Here is a 19240-nt window from a genome sequence, read left to right on the forward strand (position 1 = left end):
ATCACTCTGCTAAAAAAGTTCCTCACTGCTGTCAAACAATTCACTAAGGCTGCTTTACTATTATTATTAGTCTTCTCATTGTTCGTATCAGCCATTTCCTCCCAATAACGACTATATGACTATAACTTGTTGCTTGTACAGCATCTTTCTAATTTATAATAATATTGATTGTTTCCTGATTGCTTATTTGTACCCTATGACAATCATTAAGTGTTATATCTCATGATTTTTGACAAATTTCTTTTATGTACACTGAGAGCCTATGCACTAAAGACAAATTCCTTGTGTGCCCAATCACATTTGACCAATAAAGAATTCTATTCTATTCTTTAAAAAAAAGAATAAGGATGTGATTGAATGGAATAATATAAACCATAACTAATAAATAGTCAGCCAATCACATATTGAAATGGAGCAGAGGAAGGTCTGAAAAGTCAAGCAATGATTACACAAGACCGGCTGGATTGTCAACAGTTGGAGAAAGAAATGCTAAAGAGGCTGGTTTCAAGTCAAACTGGGGTTGCTAGGGCAATGATGTGTTTATGGAAACTGGAAAAAAGAATCCTAACAAATGGGCATTTGGAAATGGAGAAATTGGAGATGCCAAGTAAAGTTTCTTGTAGGTTAGCTATAATGGGACTTGAGACAAAGCAAAGTCACTGCTAGAAAGAAGATTACACCTAATCTGTTTTGCTGGAGGCTTCCAGACCCCATAAACAGGAAATGTGCAGCCGCAGAAGGAGTGGAGAGGAACAAAGCTGACAGATACAGATTTTGTGAGAGCATTTTGTTTCAAGCCTGATCATGAGCAATTTGTGGAGGATTGTAAGTGTGGCCTTGGGAACTACACATAGGCTAATCTGACAGCAGATGATAGAGTAAAGATAGGACTGTTTCTATCAGACAGACCCACAGCAATAGTATAACAACTGATAAGGCAGTCTCTCTTGTGCCTAAAAGTTCTTACACGACGAGAAAGGGTACAAGCTGTACACATGGGCTAGCTGTTACAGTGATCCCTCGATTTGCGCGTTCTCGATTAGCGCGAAACGCTGCAACGCGGTTTTTCAAAAAATATTAATTAAAAAATAAGTCCGCGGTTTTTTTGCTATACCACGGTTTTTCCCACCCGATGACGTCATACGTCATCACCAAGAGTCACTTCTCTGTCTCTTTCTCTTTCTTTCCTGTCACTATGCTTCAATCATTTTCTCATTTCTCTTTTTTCTCCCCTTTTTTCTATCATTTCTCTCTCTCTTTCTTCCTCTCTCACACTCTCTTCCTCCCTTCTCTCTCCCCCCCTCCACTTGCCCACGAGAAGAAAAAAAGCAACCTCTGCCGGGCAGCTCCCCTTGTGCCCCCGCTTTGTGCCTGCCTCTTTTGGGGATTTTTTTTTCTTTTCTTTTTTGCGCTGGCGGCGGGAGCTGTTGGGGAGGGCTCTGCCGGGAAGGCCTCTCAGCTGCAGAGCCGAATGGGGGCGGAGGCAACAGCGGAGCCCGGCGCTGGGGCCATGCGAGGCTGTTCATCCAGGGGGGCGTGGACTGGCAAGTCGCCCTCCTTTCTCTCTCTTTCTCAAGATCGCTTGCCGCTTGCCTATTGCAGCGAAGGAGGCGAAGCAAGGCTCCAAGCTGCAAAGCGGCAAGCGATCTTGGAGTTTCCCCTTTGCCTGGGCGGCGGGAAGACCAAGGGAAGGTTCCTTCAGCCGCCCAACACCTGATCCGCTCCGCAGCGCGGCAGCAGCGAGGAGCCGAAGATGGGGTTTCCCCTTTGCCTTTACCCCATCTTCGGCTCCTCGCTGCTTCCGCGCTGCGGAGCAGATCAGCTGTTGGGCGGCTGAAGGAATCTTCCCTTGGTCTTCCCCGCCGCCCACACGCAAACTCCACCATCTGCGCATGTGCGGCCATGAAAAAAATGGTGCACATGCGCAAATGGTGGTTTTTACTTCCGCATCCAGTATAACGCGGAAATCGGTTAGCGCGGGAGGTCTTGGAACGTAACCCCCGCGCTAACCGAGAGATCACTGTATACGCAAGAGACCTGATCCCCTTGGAATGAAAATGTGGAATGTCATGACAAATGAAGCCATTTCTTTTTAGATGAAAATTAATGGCTCTGTGTATGGAGACCTACTATACGTGAGTGACCCTGCAAACAATTTAATAATGTTTCTCCATAGTAAAATAAACATTTTACCTATTATAAAAAAATTGAAGGGAATGTGTATATTTTAAAAAATTAACTAAAGCACAAGTAAATGAATATCTGCATCATCATCATCATCATTGCCTTTATTATCATTGTACATTATGTATACAACGAAATTGATTTTAAATTAATTTTCTTCTACCCAAAAGATATCACTTTTATTTATTTTATTTATTTTAATTCTGCTCATTCCATTCTATTTTACAGTAAAGCTTCTAAACAGCAATAATCTAACCAGTAAATTTTTTAAAAATCTATAAAAAACAAGAGAAAGATGCAAAATACATAAAAGGACTAATCAGACTCATAAAAAGAAACTCGCAAAATACATTTGTGTATTTGTGTAATAGCAAATCTATTGCTGGTCAAAGCATCCCTCCTTTGCTAGTGAGTCTCAATTCTTTCCTAAAGCCAAATAGAAGTAGATCTGCCTGAGTATCCTGTGTAAGGGAGAAACAGAGGTTGGGCTACACAAATGGTGCACTAGATATAACTGCCCAAACATTTTTCTACCACAGCAGCCATAAATGGAACATTAATTCAGGCAGACCTCCAAGTAGAGAACTATCCCTGGAATGGGAAAATACAATGCTGAGCAGAATCAAAGATGGCATTTCTCTGGAGTTGTTAGGCCTGCAAATCCAGATGATGTATTTTTAAAGAATTCATTCTAAATCTCTTCTTCCTCATCTGAACCTAATAATGCCCAGGCTTTAGTTCAGTTGATCACAGGGCCAAGATGCATAACTGAGCATCTTTAGCATGTTAATAACAATCAACCCCAGGACTGACAAATGACATGTCCTAGCAGTCATGTAAATACAGTATTAAAAAAGGCAGGTAAATAAGAGTGACCTGAGGTATTCCACATAACTGAAGCACTTCTCTCTTCACACAGATAATTCCTTTTTCACATCACTGATTGGAAGAATGAAAACCACTGCAAAACAATGGCATATATTCCAGTCTCTCAGAAATGAACCAAAGTTGCTGGTCAAAAGCAAAGTTTTAAAGAGGACTAGTGCACTTCCCCCACTCTGTATTGCAGGAGAGGCGGAGTAACGACACGGATACAAGAGCTGGATTTAACTGGGTCATTTTTATTAAATTAAATTAGCATAATTTATTCAAATAAATTAGTATAAATTAGCATAAAATTTGCCTAACAACTATGACCCAAACAATGGACCTGCAGGGTCAAACAATTGCTTCCGGGGCGGAAAAGTTACGTCACATAAACTTCCTGGGCAACTTATGGGCATAGCTCGATGCTAGTCCAGGTGAGGGACCCCTCCCTCACCTGAGACCCTGCCATGCCTTGCATGAGGGGGGTCACGCCAGCTAACCCCTAACAGGGGACTTAAAGGTGCGTGACCCAAAGACAGGTTCCCCCCAACTGCTCAGGTCGCTTCCACCACAAGCTTGGAGAGAACCTGTCAATCATCCCCAAAGATGCCCAAGGGAGAACACCAGTTGCTAGACCACCACCCAGTTTTCCACCCCTAACCTGCCTACCCAAATGACCAAAGGTAAGCCAATCAGCCTAATAAGCGCAAGCACCCCTAACCGCACATCCATCATCCCAGTGTGGAATGGGCGAAAAAACGGCGCTGCGAACGGGCAGAACCGCAAAAAATTCCCATTCGGCCCCCCTAGGGGCGACCCACCTTAGCACACTGTAAAATAGGGAGGGCGGGCGGGTGTCTGCTCGGGGCGATGGTCCGGGCGAAAAGGCAGAGCCTCGGGCCTGCCCGCCCTTAAATAGGGCGAGCAAGCCCCGCCCGGACCAATCAGCAGCCGGGCCTATGCAGGCCCAACTCTCGGGCGAAGTCTCGCGTTGCGAGACTTCGCCCGAGAACAAAGATGGTGGCCGCCATGGGGTCCGGTGTCTTCCCGGCCCCTCCCGCAAACGCCGCCGGCGGGTAAGTCCGCCGGCGCTATTCTCTGAGAGTCATCCACAAACATGACAAAAACAGTTTCCATGCTGTATCTATCCTGAAACCTGGCTGACAAGGGTCCAAATAATCTGTTTCCTCAAGCTGAGATAAGTCAAATCAAGGACCACAGACTGGGGACTTAAAGAATGTTATTCTATTGCTTAGCATATATCAGTGATGGGTAATCTTTTTCTCGTCGGGTGCTGAAAGCATGCAAAGCATGCAAAGCACGCAATAACATGATCATCATGATATAAAAAAGATACAGTATTGAGATTCTAGAAAAAGTGCAGAGAAGAGCAACAAAGATGATTAGAGGACTAGAGGCTCTTCTCTGCACTTTTTCTAGAATCTCAACATCTTTTTTATATCATGATGATCAAAACTGGATACAGTATTCCAAGTGTGGTCTTACCAAGGCTTTATAAAGTGGAACTAACCCTTCATATGATCTTGATTCTATCCCTCTGTTGATACAGCCTAGGACTGTGTTGGCTTTTAAAAAAAACTCTTGCAGCACACTGTTACTACTGTTTATACACAATCTCAAAGTTACTACTACTGACACAAGTAACACTTACTTGGTACTTGTGCATTTTGTTTCTCTTGCCAAATTGTAGAACCTTACTTTTCTCATTGAATTGCATTTTGTTAGATAGGGTCCAGAGTTCTAGTCTGATGAGAGCTTTCTATATCTTGAGTCTACCTTCTGCAGTGTTGGCTATTCTTGTCAGCTTGGTGTTGTCTGCAAATCTGATGAGTTCCCTTTCTATCTTCCGTCTAAATCAGAAGCCTTCAAACTTGGCAACTTTAAGACTTAAGACAACTTTAAGATGGCATTTCTCTGGAATTGTTAGGCCTGCAAATCCAGGCAATGTATTTTTAAAGAATTCATTCTAAATCTCTTCTTCCTCATCTGAATAGCTGGCTGGACAATTCTGGGAGTTGAAGTCCACAAGTCTTAAAGTTGCCAGGTTTGGGGACCCCAGTCTAAATCATTGATAAAGACACGTTGAAGAGCGCACTGGGCCTAAAACAGAGCCTTAGGATACTTCCCTCCAGGTAGACACAGTTCCATTGAAGACAGTACAGTTGTTCAGCCAGTTAAGAATCCATCTGATGGTAATGCTGTGTAACCCACCCTTTTCTATCTTATCAAGTCAACTTTCAAGTTACAGTTCATACAGACATTTGGAATTTTGTCATTGTTTTGTAGGCATGCAATGGTTGTATGCAAAAAAAAATACAGAAGTTTTTGTAGAATTGTTAACAAAGCAGCTTTCAAAAATAATTGATAGATTGGTTAATATATTATTGTTCTGTTTGTCATGTAATTGAAAGTGAAAACTGAGCCATTGTCAGTCTATTTTATCTGAACCTGTTTAAACATTGTTTTAAAATGGAAGGAAATTATCTAAAATGAACATGCTTCAGATTTTATACTAAAATGGATAATGCTTTAGAAATAAGCAAGGACTGTGACTTGTCAAGGGGGATTAGTAGAAAAAGATGAAAGCAGTCATGTTTTGTATAAAACCCTCATTTTGCACTTACAACTGGTAATAAGCTAGTTTTGCACATGAACTGAATCATGTTTCCACTGAATAAGTTCTACATTTTGTGGCTTTACGTAATCATATAATTTCTGACGTATAGAATGGAAGAAAGATATAAAATGAGTAATTTGATAAACTGAAGCTAGGATGATATGTCATCATTAAATGTTTCTGCTACTTGGCTACTTAATAATATTCAAAGGAAACATAATCCTCAAATTTTAGCTGTTTGTAGATTTAGACCACTTATGACATTTCTGGCAATGAGTTGCATAAAACAAGCCATTCTCCTTTAGCATATACTGTACATAAAATACATCCAGAAATCAAATAAAATGAAACAGAAAAACAAAATATCTGTAGCTCAAATATAGTATAACATTATGATGAAAGCAGTAGGGCAAATTTGGAAGTTATTTCCAAGATAAAGATATAAAAAATATTATATTAGAACTTTTCTCCTGGTGTAACTACATTAATATTCAAAATAGCTGGTATTTTAATCTGGTCTACATATTATTACTAATTCCTAAGGTGTTTAATTTTGGTATAGGATATTATGTAAATCCACCACAAGAAAAACAATCCATAGCCAGGAAACCTGACTAGTCCCACTTTTTTTTGAAAGCTCTTATTCCTATTACAGGGATTTGTGCTAACTGAAATTTTTTGGGGAGATGCAAAGAAAAAGGCCAGACAGTCCCCTCCATCCCTTTATGCCCCCAAATATTTAGACATACTATATAACTGCTAGTTACAAATAATTTTATTTAGTTTATTATTTATATAGTTATTTATTAAGCTATTTAGTAATACTAGTGTGAGCTTAAATATTTGGCACCCGGAAATGAAAATTGTAGTTAGTGGTCAAGTAGTTTTTTATTTAATTGGTCCAGTATTTTTAGTTTGCTGAACTTTGGTGTTACATTTGATAAACAGCATTTAGGAAGTTTAATATCCTAACAATACTGTTTCCTATGATATAAATCTAGCTTTGATATAAGAAAATATGAAAATTTAGGCGTAAGATCAATATGAATAATGAATAATTTATTTATTTGCCATTTATTTTTCAAATTTAACCAGCTGCCTAATTCCATAAACAGCCTGGCTGATGCAAAAAACTATAATCAGAAAAACAAGGAAAAGAACAATGTATAGCCAGACAAAAAAACATTCAGACATATACATAGAACTCTGTATGAGGCTTACCCCACAATCCTAACTCAATGTCTGTAGAAAAAGCAAATTTGTTTGACCTTTTAAAAATAGGGTCAACAGGGGATCTTACACTCAAATCCCTCCCATCCAAAAAAATCCAACAATTGATTGACTTGCAGAGACAGGAGACCTGAAAGCTACTAATTATCTCCAAGACCGCCTTCTGCCACACAAATCCCAGTGACCGGTGAGGTCCCATAGAGTTGGTCTCCTTAGGGTCCCGTCGACCAAACAATGTTGGCTGGTGGGACCTAGGGGAAGAGCTTTCTCTGTGGGGGCCCGGCCCTCTGGAATCAGCTCCCCCCAGAGATTTGCACTGCCCCCACCCTCCTTGCCTTCCAAAAAAGTTTAAAAATTCATCTTTGCCGCCAGGCCTGGGGTTCCTTAGGTCTTCCCCACTGACCGATGAGTGCTCTCCTTCCTGGGTCGCTCCCCGCCTCAGGTTGGGTAGCTAGGGGAATGGCTGCTGCAAGAAGCATAAATGCTGCCAGCACCGCTTCTACCCATGCCTTCTGCTTGCACCTCAGGTGGGAGTAGCTGCATGAAGCTAGAGTGGAGTAATCCAGGAAGTGACAGCTTCTCATCAGCTGGAGCTGCGCACACATCTTCATTTTCGCCAGTGAAACTGCGTTCCACCCCGTCCTGCCTGCTGCCCACCCCTGGATATACCTTTCCCTATAAACTGTGACCCTGCTTCACAGTTCCACATGTGTTTATTTGCAGCATCTGTTCTCTCTCCATGTTCATTTTTCATCGCTCCAGATTGTCTCAGTAAATATTCTTACAAGTCTTTGTACTATTTTAAACAATTTCAATTTTAACAAATTAACTTTGTCAGGGCTGGCATATTGGTTTTCTGTATAAACATTAATTGAACTCCAACAGTTTCTCTGGGAAACTAGTAGAGATTATATAAAATAGCTTGTTAAAGTGTAAACCACTTGGAGTTTGATGTTCGGTTTCACATATTAATATATCTTGACAGTTATTAATTTGCTTTTCAAAGAACCCTGTAGATATTGAGATAATGAATTTCATAATTAACTAAATGAATTTTATAATTAACCATTAGGTTATGTATAAATAACATGTAGCTACGGGCTAGTTCTTGTCACTTTTCAAACCCTCTAAATAATGATAAAATTAAATCTAGATGTTCCCAATAGTTACATTTATTTCATTTCTGAAGAAAGCACTACTCAAATACTACATTCTACATCTCTGTTGAAAAGCAGATGGATTGGAAGCTAAAGAACAAGGCATTCTGTTTTGTTTTGTTTTGTTACCTTTAAACACATTAATGTAAACATTAGCCCACCCTCTGTTAGTCACACTTGGGTGCCAAAATTTGACCTGAGATGTTAATTTAACTTGCTTGCTTGGGTCATATGACAGAAAGTCTGCAGTTCCAATATGCTATCCTAGATGAATTGGCCAATGCAAAATGTATATTTTGAAATCATTGAGGCAGGGGAAAACTTGGGATGATGTAAGAAAGGTGTAATTTTGTTATTTCATCAGCCTAATACCATCATGTTTTTCCATAAAACTCAGATCAGTAATAAGAAATTTTTAGGAATTTGTGTTGAATAGTTTCATATCTTACATTTAATGAGGATGTTTTAAAAATAATCTTAAATTAATAACAGAATCTTAAATTATTAACAATAAATAAATAAATCTTAATCATACCAATAAATTGGTAGATTGCTATTTTTAAATAAATTTAAATAACAATTATAAAAAAAACATCAAAAGGAGAATCTGCTAATTTAGTAACATATCAAAGAAGCCAGAACATTGATCATTCCAGATTACAATAGTATAATTTTGCTACAGTTCCAAGAAGATGGGATGGAAACTTTTGGAACTAACAGATCATTATCATATGACTGTAAAAACAACTCATGCATATTTTGTGAATAGATATAAATATCTATGAATAGTGCAAGGTGTTTCAAAATTTGAAACATTTAACTACAGCACTTGTTGTGGGATGCAATTTATCTACAGCACTTGGTGTGGGATACAATACAATTGTATTTGTGTGTGCGTGTGTGTTTGTGTTTGTATGTGTGTTTGTGTGTGTGTGTGTGTGTGTGTGTTAAGGACTGGAAAGATAACCTAGTTAGAGATGAGTGACCTCATCTGGCACTTGCTTCAAAAAACCAATTTGTCATCCCCCACCCACCCAACCTCCTCTGCTCCTGATGAATGCATAATCAGTCATTTAGGTGTTCAAGAGAATCCTTCTATGTTGCCAGTTCATTCTTTCCTATCCTGAATGGAATACCATAAATGTTTACACTTTTAATGGGCAAATGCAAAAGGCTCTGTGTATATGAAAGTAGGAGTGCAGAGACCTATTGCCTTCCTGTATTTCTGGGGCTGCAGCCCGTGAGGTTTGGCTGGCAACGGTTGAACTTACAATGAGGTGATCGAGGTTCAAATCCCCTCTAGCCATGGAAACCCATGGGCTGATTTGGGCCTAATCATTCTTTCTCAATTCAGTTTACCTCACAGAATTGTTCTGCATTACTATTACTATTCTTCTTCTCATTGTTTCTCCTCCCACTTATGACTGTGGGACTGTAACTTGTTGCTTGTACTGTATACTTACAATTTATATTAATATTGATTATTTACTGATTGCTTATTTGTATCCTATGACAATCATTAAGTGTTTTACCTCATGACTCTTGACAAATATATCTTTTCTTTTATGTATACTGAGAATATATGCACCAATGACAAATTCATTGTATGTCAAATTACACTTGGCCAATAAAGAATTCTATTCTATTCTGTTCTATTTTATTCTATTCTATTCTATTCCATCCCATCCCATCCCATCCCACCCCATTCCATTATATTCTATTCTTGTTTGATAAGGTGAAGAAAATCCCTATATATCAAACGCTTGGAAGAAAGGCAGAGTATAATCAAGCAAATAAATATATTTTGTAACACCATCAACAGAGGCAGTAACAAGGGATGCTAGAGGTGATAATTGGGCCCTATGTTTAAAGACTACTCATTATTTTTGCTGCCTCTAATGAATAAAGGGTGATTTGGTAATTTCTCTGCCTTCTGAATGGATTTCCACAGCCGAAAAAAAATAACACACACACTGCATACAAAACATTACCTTGTACCTTCTCTAAAAATAAAAAAAGAGGTACATGCTAATTGGAATGTATCTAAATACATTTTGATGAACCACTCAAAGAAGCATTTTATTTTAAATCTGTCAAAAGTTTTCTGCTCCAGCATCTCATGCAAACTGATAAAATAGGATTAGAAAGCAGAAACAACTGTCTCACGCTGCTAACAGATAATTATAGTTAAAAAGATGAGACTGGTACTTTTTTCTATTTCTTCTTTTTGTAGAGGAAACAGGCAAACCACAAAGTTCATGAGCTCTGGCAGGACATGACACTCTTGGGGATGCTCAGGAGGCTCACTTCCAGCTAAGAACAGACCACCAAAAGCCACTCCTGGATCTAATAACTCTTTTTAGCCACTGGGTAATTCTATTCCTTCAGCAAAGTTGCAACTTTTTGTTTCTGAGGTGGCAATGGCTTGATGGGCTGGCAATGTGGGCTAGCCAAAGTGGTTAAGTGATTCATTTGGAACAGAATCTAAACTGAAAGGGTTTTCTATTTTTTCTATTAATTTTTTTTCAATTTTAGATTAGTTTTGTCCCCATTATTTGGTTTAGAAGGACGTTGCTTTTAAAGCAATGCATAATAAAATTATATTTGCTTTCATGTTTTTCTAAAAAGAATAATTCAAAAGCAGTAGTAGCAAGTTAGCAACCCCAAATCAGCGGTCCATAAATCAGAATATCCAATAGTAAAATGCTTGTTGGGAAATGAATCTTTTAAGCTGACAGCAGAAAGAAAGTTAAATGTTTGCGGCTGAGTACACTATGTATGCAAGAGCAAAAATCATTTTTGTATGTTGTTACAGGTCATTTTGTGAAACCAATGGTGCACATACATAAGGGGAGCACGGGAGCTTTTAAAAAAGAGGATGAAGTTCAGATGACTGAACTTCAGCCTGAACTTTGGACTTTAAAGAGGATAATAAATAGAGCAAAAGGTGTTTCATCATATGTGGGCCATGAATGTAGTGATTCCTTATCCACATTTTGCATGATCCCTGGAAAAGGCTGCTTTAAATAATTGCAGACAGATGCTACATTCAACCTCACACCTCTTTGCACTCTGAAAACAGTTATCAGCTAGCACAGCTGAAAGACTGCTGATCTGTGACTTTTCTCTTAGTTGAAAATTTGTCAGCAATCTGACATAATACCATAGTTGAAGTTTCTGGAGTTTTCAGATGTAGCCCCACTTACATGACAATGCATATAAGACTGCAGTGATATTTGAATATCCAAGAATAACAATGAGCAAAAGTATTTCAGATATATTTTATCAATAGAACAATCCTTAGAACATCCTTAGAACAGTGTTCTAGTTATTTTCAGAAAAACAAATATGGTATCACCCATGCATTCACCATAGCCAAAATAATTAAGGTTCTGTTCTTATAACCTTGAATTCTTTTCCTTTTGTTTCAGTGTTCTATGGGCTTGAATAAGAATCATTATTTTTTGTTGCTGCATGCTGACTCCATCATAAAAAAAATATCAAGAACTGACTTTGGAATTTATCTTGCCATGTTTTCGGGCAGAATTAAGTTTGCAAGATTCTGCTCCTGTGATATTGTCACATTGGAGAGGAGGACATTTATAATTCCCTGGTTTCTTTGTAGATGATAATAGAGCAAATGAAGGTTTATACTGAAACTTCATGAAGCTTAATGGAGAAGCCGGTGTATAGTTAGTACCTCTCTGATAATATTGTGCAACACTATTCAAGGCAACTTACCCACTGCAGCTAATATAGGGCTGATCTCAACATTTCTCCTAATCCAGTGGTTCCCAACCTTTTTTTGGCCATGCCCCACTTAAGCATTTCTAAAATCCTAAGGCCTCCCCACCCACATATTCAAAAAGTGAACTACTCACCTGGAGGAAGCTTAGGGTTAATTAACCAGGGTTAATTGAAAGTAGGTGAATGCTTCTAACATGTTTATAAGAAGGGAAATCAGAACCAGCAACTTATTCCATTGATGTTTATATTTGGGAGATTGGACCTCTGTTGATAATTTGAAGTGCATTGTTGGTTGTCTGCAAAAGTATAATTTGAAATTTCTACTGGGAGTGTTACAATGTAATTCAGTTTTCTAGAATAATTTTCCTGATGGATTCCCAGGACACAGTAAACTATTTATTATCACTATTTTTTTTTATTTGTCTAATTTATATGGCTGTCCATCACCTGGATTGTGGGGGCAATAGCCTAGCTCTGTTAAAAAGTGCTATTGCTAACATGTTGTAAGCCGCCCTGAGTCTAAGGAGAAGGGCGGCATAAAAATCGAATAAATAAATAAGTAACTAAGTAAGTAAGTAAGTAAGTACGTACGTACATACATACATACATACCGTGTTTCCCCGAAAGTAAGACACTGTCTTACTTTCTTTTTACCCCCAAAAGCCCCACTACGTCTTACTTTCGGGGGGTGTCTTACATTGGAAAAAAATTGAAAGGGTCGCGTTCCCGAAGGCATCTCCCCAGAGTCCAGAAGGGCAGCCGCGGGACAGGAGCCTCGTGAGCCCTTTTCCAAGTTCAACCTCAGGGCTCCAAGCGGTGTGCACGCGTGGAGCCACAGACGCGTGTTGGGGAAGCGTGTGTCTGGAGGGGAGGAGCTGCTCTGCGCAGTTGGGCAGCCCCACCTGCCTGCCGTAAAGGAGGCGGGCGAAGGAGGGCGCAGCTCCGGCCGCTCGCCTCGGAGCTGGTCGGCCTCGCTGGCCGCTTGCAGCTGAGCCTCGGCAGGACTCGGTTGCTGGGACGAGCGCCTTCGCTGCAAGCCGCCGCCCGCTCGGCTCGCTTCAGACCAGCGCCGTCCTTCACTTTGCCAAGCAGGGGAAGAGGCAGTGGCGCCGCGGCGAGGCGAAGGCGAGGGGCGCGCAGGGAGCTTGGAAGCGACGTCATCGGGCTCCCCCCCCGGCAATACCCCCGTGTTTCCCCGAAAGTAAGACATATGTGTTACTTTCGGGGTACGGCTTATATTAGCCGACCCCCCTGAAACCCCCGATACGTCTTACAATCGGGTGTGTCTTACTATCGGGGAAACAGGGTACATACATACATACCAAAACCAATTCTGGGTAGCATACAACAAAGCTAAAAACAATAAATAAATGCATTGAACTATTATTGTTTTAATTATAAAATTAAAAGTGTTAATAAAATTGTTATTAATTATAAAAAGAATATAACTTATTAAAAAGTATAACAAGTTAAACAAACAAGCAACATGGGATATTAATAAAATAGAGTTACCTCACAAGTTCATTTATTTCTTAGTCTCCAGGCTTGCCAACACAACCAGGTCTTAAGGAATCATTAGAAGCTCAGAGATTATGAGATCAACTTCACCTCTGTGGAAAAAGATTCCATAATGCGGGTGCCACTACAGAAAAGGCCTGTTGCCTAAGGCCTGCTGAATGGGACTCTTTACATGCTTTCTCAGAAATACATACATACATACATACATACATACATACATACATACATACATACATACATACAAACATACATCGACTCATTATAAATAAAGCGTATAAGAACTATGCATATGTGTGTGGGGGAGGTAGGGAGGGAGAGAAGAATGGAAATGTATTAAATTAACTGCAATTACCGCTATTTCTTTAACAATTTTCTGAAAAAAGCAATCTGCATTAAAAGAAAGAAAACTTGCAAACTATCTGCAATATCAATTGTAACAATAGTGTTAATGCACATTTCTTTCTGGTAATGTTCACAGATCTTCTATTAACACTGAGTTTCTTTCTTTAGACGCCTGAACAGAAATAAACTGCAAGTTCTTCCAGAATTGCTTTTTCAGAACACACTGAAGCTAACCAGACTGTAAGTATAGTTTTTATTTTTGGCATCCTATATGTGCTTTGGTTCCTAAGTCAGCAATTTTGGCTGTGAGGTTTTGGTATGATGCCTTCTTGAAGTGGATTTTGAAATGTGTCTTAGTTTATTATATAAAATCTTTTGCTGGGAAACATTTACTTGTCTTTTTACTACTTGGTAGATTAATTGTGAAGCCAAAATTGTCTTGGATATGTTTCTGTTTCTCTTTACTTCTGTAATATAGCTACAAGTAGATTCCGGGTTGTATTAACACACTGAAACTGGGGGTTAATCTCAAAATGTTTGGTGGAACAAAGCAGGTTCACAAGTCTCACAAATGTTGGCTTTCCTCAAACAAAGCATTCTTAAAATTAATTACTGTATTTCAAACTGTGATTAATAAAATTGGATATGAAGTTTCTTAATTTCCCCACATGCTGGCACATTGTATGAAGACAGCCATATTAGTCGATAGTGGCAAAAAATCTGATGAAGTGAGCTAGTTTGTGAAATCTGATGTCTTTTAATGAAATTAATGACTTTGAAAAAGGTGCTACTCCATTTTGTCTGATTTTTCACATGCTGGGGAAGGAGAATATTTTTTTTAATAAAAAAAATTGAGTGCCTGGAAAGAGTAACCTCATTCACGTTGTGAAAAGCTATGATTTGTGATGAAGTCTAAGGAAACAAATTAATTTTGGATGTAGGAGTTTAGGAAATAGGTGTCCATAAAGATGCTGATTTTTATTCCAGTAATGATTTTGCATATCAATAGGACAGCTGTGATTATTATCACCTCTCATGACCCCTGCTGTATTTGTTCAGTGTGTCCTTGAAGTAAACAAGGTCATGCCTTTGTATTCCCATCTAGACAAAGGTAAAAAAAATCTAATTATAATTTGCATTACAATACCAAATTATATAAAAGAAAAATATTCGTGAATTATAATGATATACGTTTAGCAACCATGAGACTTTTGTTTTAAAAGCCACTTAATTGCATTTCAGTATTTTATTCTGATTCATAAAAAGGTTCATCTACATAATTTGTGTTGCTATACTACTTGGCTGTATCCTGGATACTGTGTCCGACTCAGTAAATGAATGACTCTTTATGCATTAATAGTATGAAGCTAGCACCTTCATATTTTCCATCTGTTTCCAGCTGATAAGTTCACTTTATTTTTTCCCCCACCCAAAATATCTGCAGCAAATGTGATGAATAGAATAGAATAGAATAGAATTTTTATTGGTGAAATATGATTGGATACAAAAGGAATTTGTCTTAATGCAAATATCAGAATATTTTATCTAAAAAAGTTAGAGATGTACCTTCACTAAATAACCTTTTTTCATTAACAGTATATGGTTAAAATTTTAAGCTGTATTTGTGATATAAAAATGAAGATTTGAACATTATAAAGTACTATTTTATTAGGATGGTCTCTCCTGGATTTCCAATCATAATTTTTATTGTCAATAATAGTTTGGAAACATAGAAACATAGAAGATTGACGGCAGATAAAGACCTCATGGTCCATCTAGTCTGCCCTTATACTATTTCCTGTATTTTATCTTAGGATGGATATACTGTATGCTGGATTTATCCCAGGCATGTTTAAATTCAGTTACTGTGGATTTACCAATCATGTCTACTGGAAGTTTGTTCCAAGCATCTACTACTCTTTCAGAAAATAATATTTTCTCACATTACTTCTAATCTTTCTCCCAACTAACCTCAGATTGTACCCCCTTGTTCTTCCTGTATTTTGTGGGGAAATTGAATAAAAATAAGCCCTTGACAAGCTATTTAAATACTTGTAAAGCTATGAAGAACAGTTTTATTCTTCAACTGGCCAATTAAAACAAAAGACCAGTTGAAGGAATTGGGGCAATACAGTTGTAGTGTCTTTCAATTATAGAAAAAGTCTGAGGCTTCTATAATTATTTACATGTCCTTTGGTGACATCTGTTTGACATTATGGGTGGGAATGTAGAGTAAAATCAACCTTAAAAAGGAATGAAAAGAATCCTGTTAAATTAGTTTTATTCATATATTGCTAGGCGAACTTCAGAAATTGTGCATTGTTATGTTTGTATTTTCTTCCAAGGTCATTTTGTTGAAGCTTTGCTGTACATTATTTATAGAACAGTATCTTCCCTGTCTGTGATGTTGAAAGAGAAAAAAAGTTTGACATATTTGAATAATGTTTATATTCAGTTCCCACTCCAAGTATTTGAGTTAAATCATAGAGTTTCAAGAAACAAGGCTAAATTTTATGAAAGTCAGTCTCTGGAGAATTTAGATGTCTTAAAATAGACATTCCCGTTGTTGGATTCATAATAAATACTTAAGTAGTAAAGGACAAACCAATAAGAAATGACTAATTAGCATTCAATCTTTAGCCACCTGATCAAACCAAAATTGGCATTTCATGTTTCACAAGTGAAGAATTTCAGAACTTCACTCAGGATATAGCCATAAATCTTTCTGTTGAACTCACCCAGCATTTTGGAGCTTGTTAGGCACATGACTTGGATAGGTTCATATTTCAATTGCAGATGCAAGGTTTAAATAACCAAGATAGTCTACCATTGAGTATAGCAATCAACCCTTATATATTAATTCCAGAATTAATATGTAGTGAACTTCTTGCCTCTTTTTTCTCCTGGCTTGGTTATGGATATACCAATGCTTCATTTTCACAGTTAGCTGTGCAACCTTCACTTTTAGGCTTGACAAATTAAGGTCTCAGAGAAAATACGTTTCATTCTGTTCCTTCTCGGATTTGGGATACATCTAATATAATTAAAAGCATTCTTTCTTACTCTTCCTTAAGAGAACAACAAATGATGGTTTACTTAACAATCCCAGAGAAACAGAAGTTGGTCTCACTCCTCTCTTCAATAATGTTTTTAGCTTATGGTTATACCAAAACCTATACTTTTTGTTTTGTTTTGTTTTATTTTATTTATTTGTCCAATACACAATACATATTGAAGAGAATAGACATGTAGTAATATATATAAAGAAAATGATATAAAAGATATAAAAATAGAGAAGATATATGAAAGGAAGAAAAGATATATGAGATAAAGGAGAGACAATTGGACAGGGGATGAAAGGCACACTAGTGCACTTATGTACGCCCCCACTGACCTCTTAGGAACCTGGAGAGGTCAATCGTGGATAGTCTAAGGAAAAAATGTTGGGGGTTAGTGGTTGACACTACTGAGTCCGGTAATGAGTTCCACGCTTCGACAACTCTATTGCTAAAGTCATATTTTTTATAGGCAAGTTTGGAGCGGTTAATATTAAGTTTGAATCTGTTGCGTGCTCTTGTGTTGTTGCGGTTGAAGGTGAAGTAGTCACTGACAGGCAGGATGTTGCAGCATATGATCTTGTGGGCAATACTTAGATTGTGTTTTAGGCGTCGTAGTTCTAAGCTTTCTAGACCCAGGATTGTTATTTTCGTAGGGTATTCTGTTTTGAGTGGAGGAGTGAAGAGCTCTTCTCCCCTGCACTGTTCGGAGAGTCCAATGTGGGTTGTTCTTCAGCCTCATTGTCAGGGACTGAGTTAAAAATTAACATAATTATTATGTCCCGCCCCCCTCTGTCTCCTCAGGTTCAGTCTTAAAAACTCAGTCATAGTGTAGGGACTATGAGTTTTTCTTCTCACAGTATGTGAGATTTATAGGATGTTTACTAACAATAATTTTTCTCCTTTTTTCCCCTTTCTCTATAGGAGGAAGACCTGGATTTCGAGAACCACTGCCCTCCGGGGTATTGTTCTCCGTCTCTTCAATCCCTGAGAGGCCACTGCTCTCCGGAGTATTGCCTTGCTGAAAGGGATCGCTGGATTGGGGTCCCTGACGCCCACGATCAGAACCCCCCCCAACCACTCTTCCAGCGCAACGAGTCTCCGAGTATCGGTTCTTACCGATCAGAGGAGCAATCAGCACACAGAATTTCCCCATGGGGGAAATCAGCTGTAAGGCGATCCCAGCGGCTCCCAGACAGCGTTCCTGCCGATCGGCAATGGGAAAGGAAAAAAGATCAGCTGTTCGGAGGCCCTTTGCAGCCAACGTTTTTCCCGATCGCTCAGAGGAGCAGCGATCGAAGGAATTGAAGGGGGGGTGCAGAAGGGGATCGCCGAGCCGCCCGAAGTTGCGCCCGCCATTTTGGCGCAGGGCCAAAGCCTCTGAGTCCCCCTCCGGCCGTTTGAAAAGCAGAGCTTTTCCCGCCTGACGTCACGGCCGCCATCTTGTCTGATAAGGGGTCAGAGTGACTAGGCTCTTTTCAGCCTATCCCAGGGCCGCCATCTTGCTTCAGGGTGTTGCCAGGACAACGAAGCTATTATGGGCCTCTACCTGGTATCCAGCCAATCACGAGCAGGAAAAACAGATGACGTGTTATTTAGGGGACACCAGCTTCCCTAGTCCACCATTTTACTTGCTTTTAAGCAGTAACCTCGTGTTTTTTGGCTCGGTGTTGTTCCAAACATGTCTCAATCCAGTCCCAGCGCTCCTGTGCCCTCCTCCTCCAAGAATAAAAGTAAGGACAAGGGGCACAGCTCAAAATCTAAGGGGAAGAGCTCTCAGTCCTCCAATGCTCTAAAGGAGGCTGAGAAGAAAATAAAGGCCCTCGAGGCCCAGCTGGACAAAGCAAAACCGAGACAGGGGCCTAGCCCCTCAGCCATGGTTATTCCACCCACTTATCAGAGCCCGCTGGGTCCTCCTCCCCTGTCATCGGCCACCTTCGAGGGGCCTCCTTTTCAAAGCGCTGGGGGTCTTTCACCAGACCGCCCATTAAGTGCCCCCCCACCATCTGAGGGATTTCAGAGATCAGAATGGAGCAGGCCGGTTTCTCAACCTCCAGCAGCTACAGCCACCTTCACGCCCACAGCAGCAGGGCTCAGGGGCTCTACAGATAACTGGCAAGCCATGTCTCCCTCGGTACAAGACATGATTGCTTCAGCTTATGCACAGGGCATAGCAATTGGGGCCCAACAACAACATCAATCCCCACTGCCACCTCGCCCCAGCAGGCAGGATATCTGGTCGGCTCCTGCACCTTCCCTGCATGACTCCTTTCAGGAGGAGCAAGAGTTCAGAGAGGCCTTTTCAGACCCAGAGAATGAACTGTCGGGGGATGAAGCCACCTTACCAGAACAGCCTGTACTAGCAGGCTTATTCAAGGCACCCCTTTTCAGGGTTCTCCTAAATAAGGCCAGAACCACACTAACTTTGACCAGTGCCCAAAAGACGGCTGACCAGGATGTGGGCACATTACCCGCTTCCAGACTCATTAATGAGCCTCAAC

At 39.6% G+C, this 19240-nt stretch overlaps 1 protein-coding gene across 1 annotated transcript in view; it reads left to right on the plus strand.

Moving 5' to 3' along the window:
• SLIT3 (slit guidance ligand 3) overlaps positions 1 to 19240 on the plus strand; it is a 505354-nt gene that overhangs the window by 17624 nt on the left and 468490 nt on the right. The window contains exon 2 of the mRNA XM_070739462.1: positions 13852 to 13923. Within this exon, the coding sequence (XP_070595563.1) occupies positions 13852 to 13923 (72 nt within the window). The remainder of the gene's footprint in view (positions 1 to 13851; positions 13924 to 19240) is intronic.

This window comes from Erythrolamprus reginae, chromosome 2 (genome assembly GCF_031021105.1).
Source record: "Erythrolamprus reginae isolate rEryReg1 chromosome 2, rEryReg1.hap1, whole genome shotgun sequence".
NCBI classification, from domain to species: domain Eukaryota; kingdom Metazoa; phylum Chordata; class Lepidosauria; order Squamata; family Dipsadidae; genus Erythrolamprus; species Erythrolamprus reginae.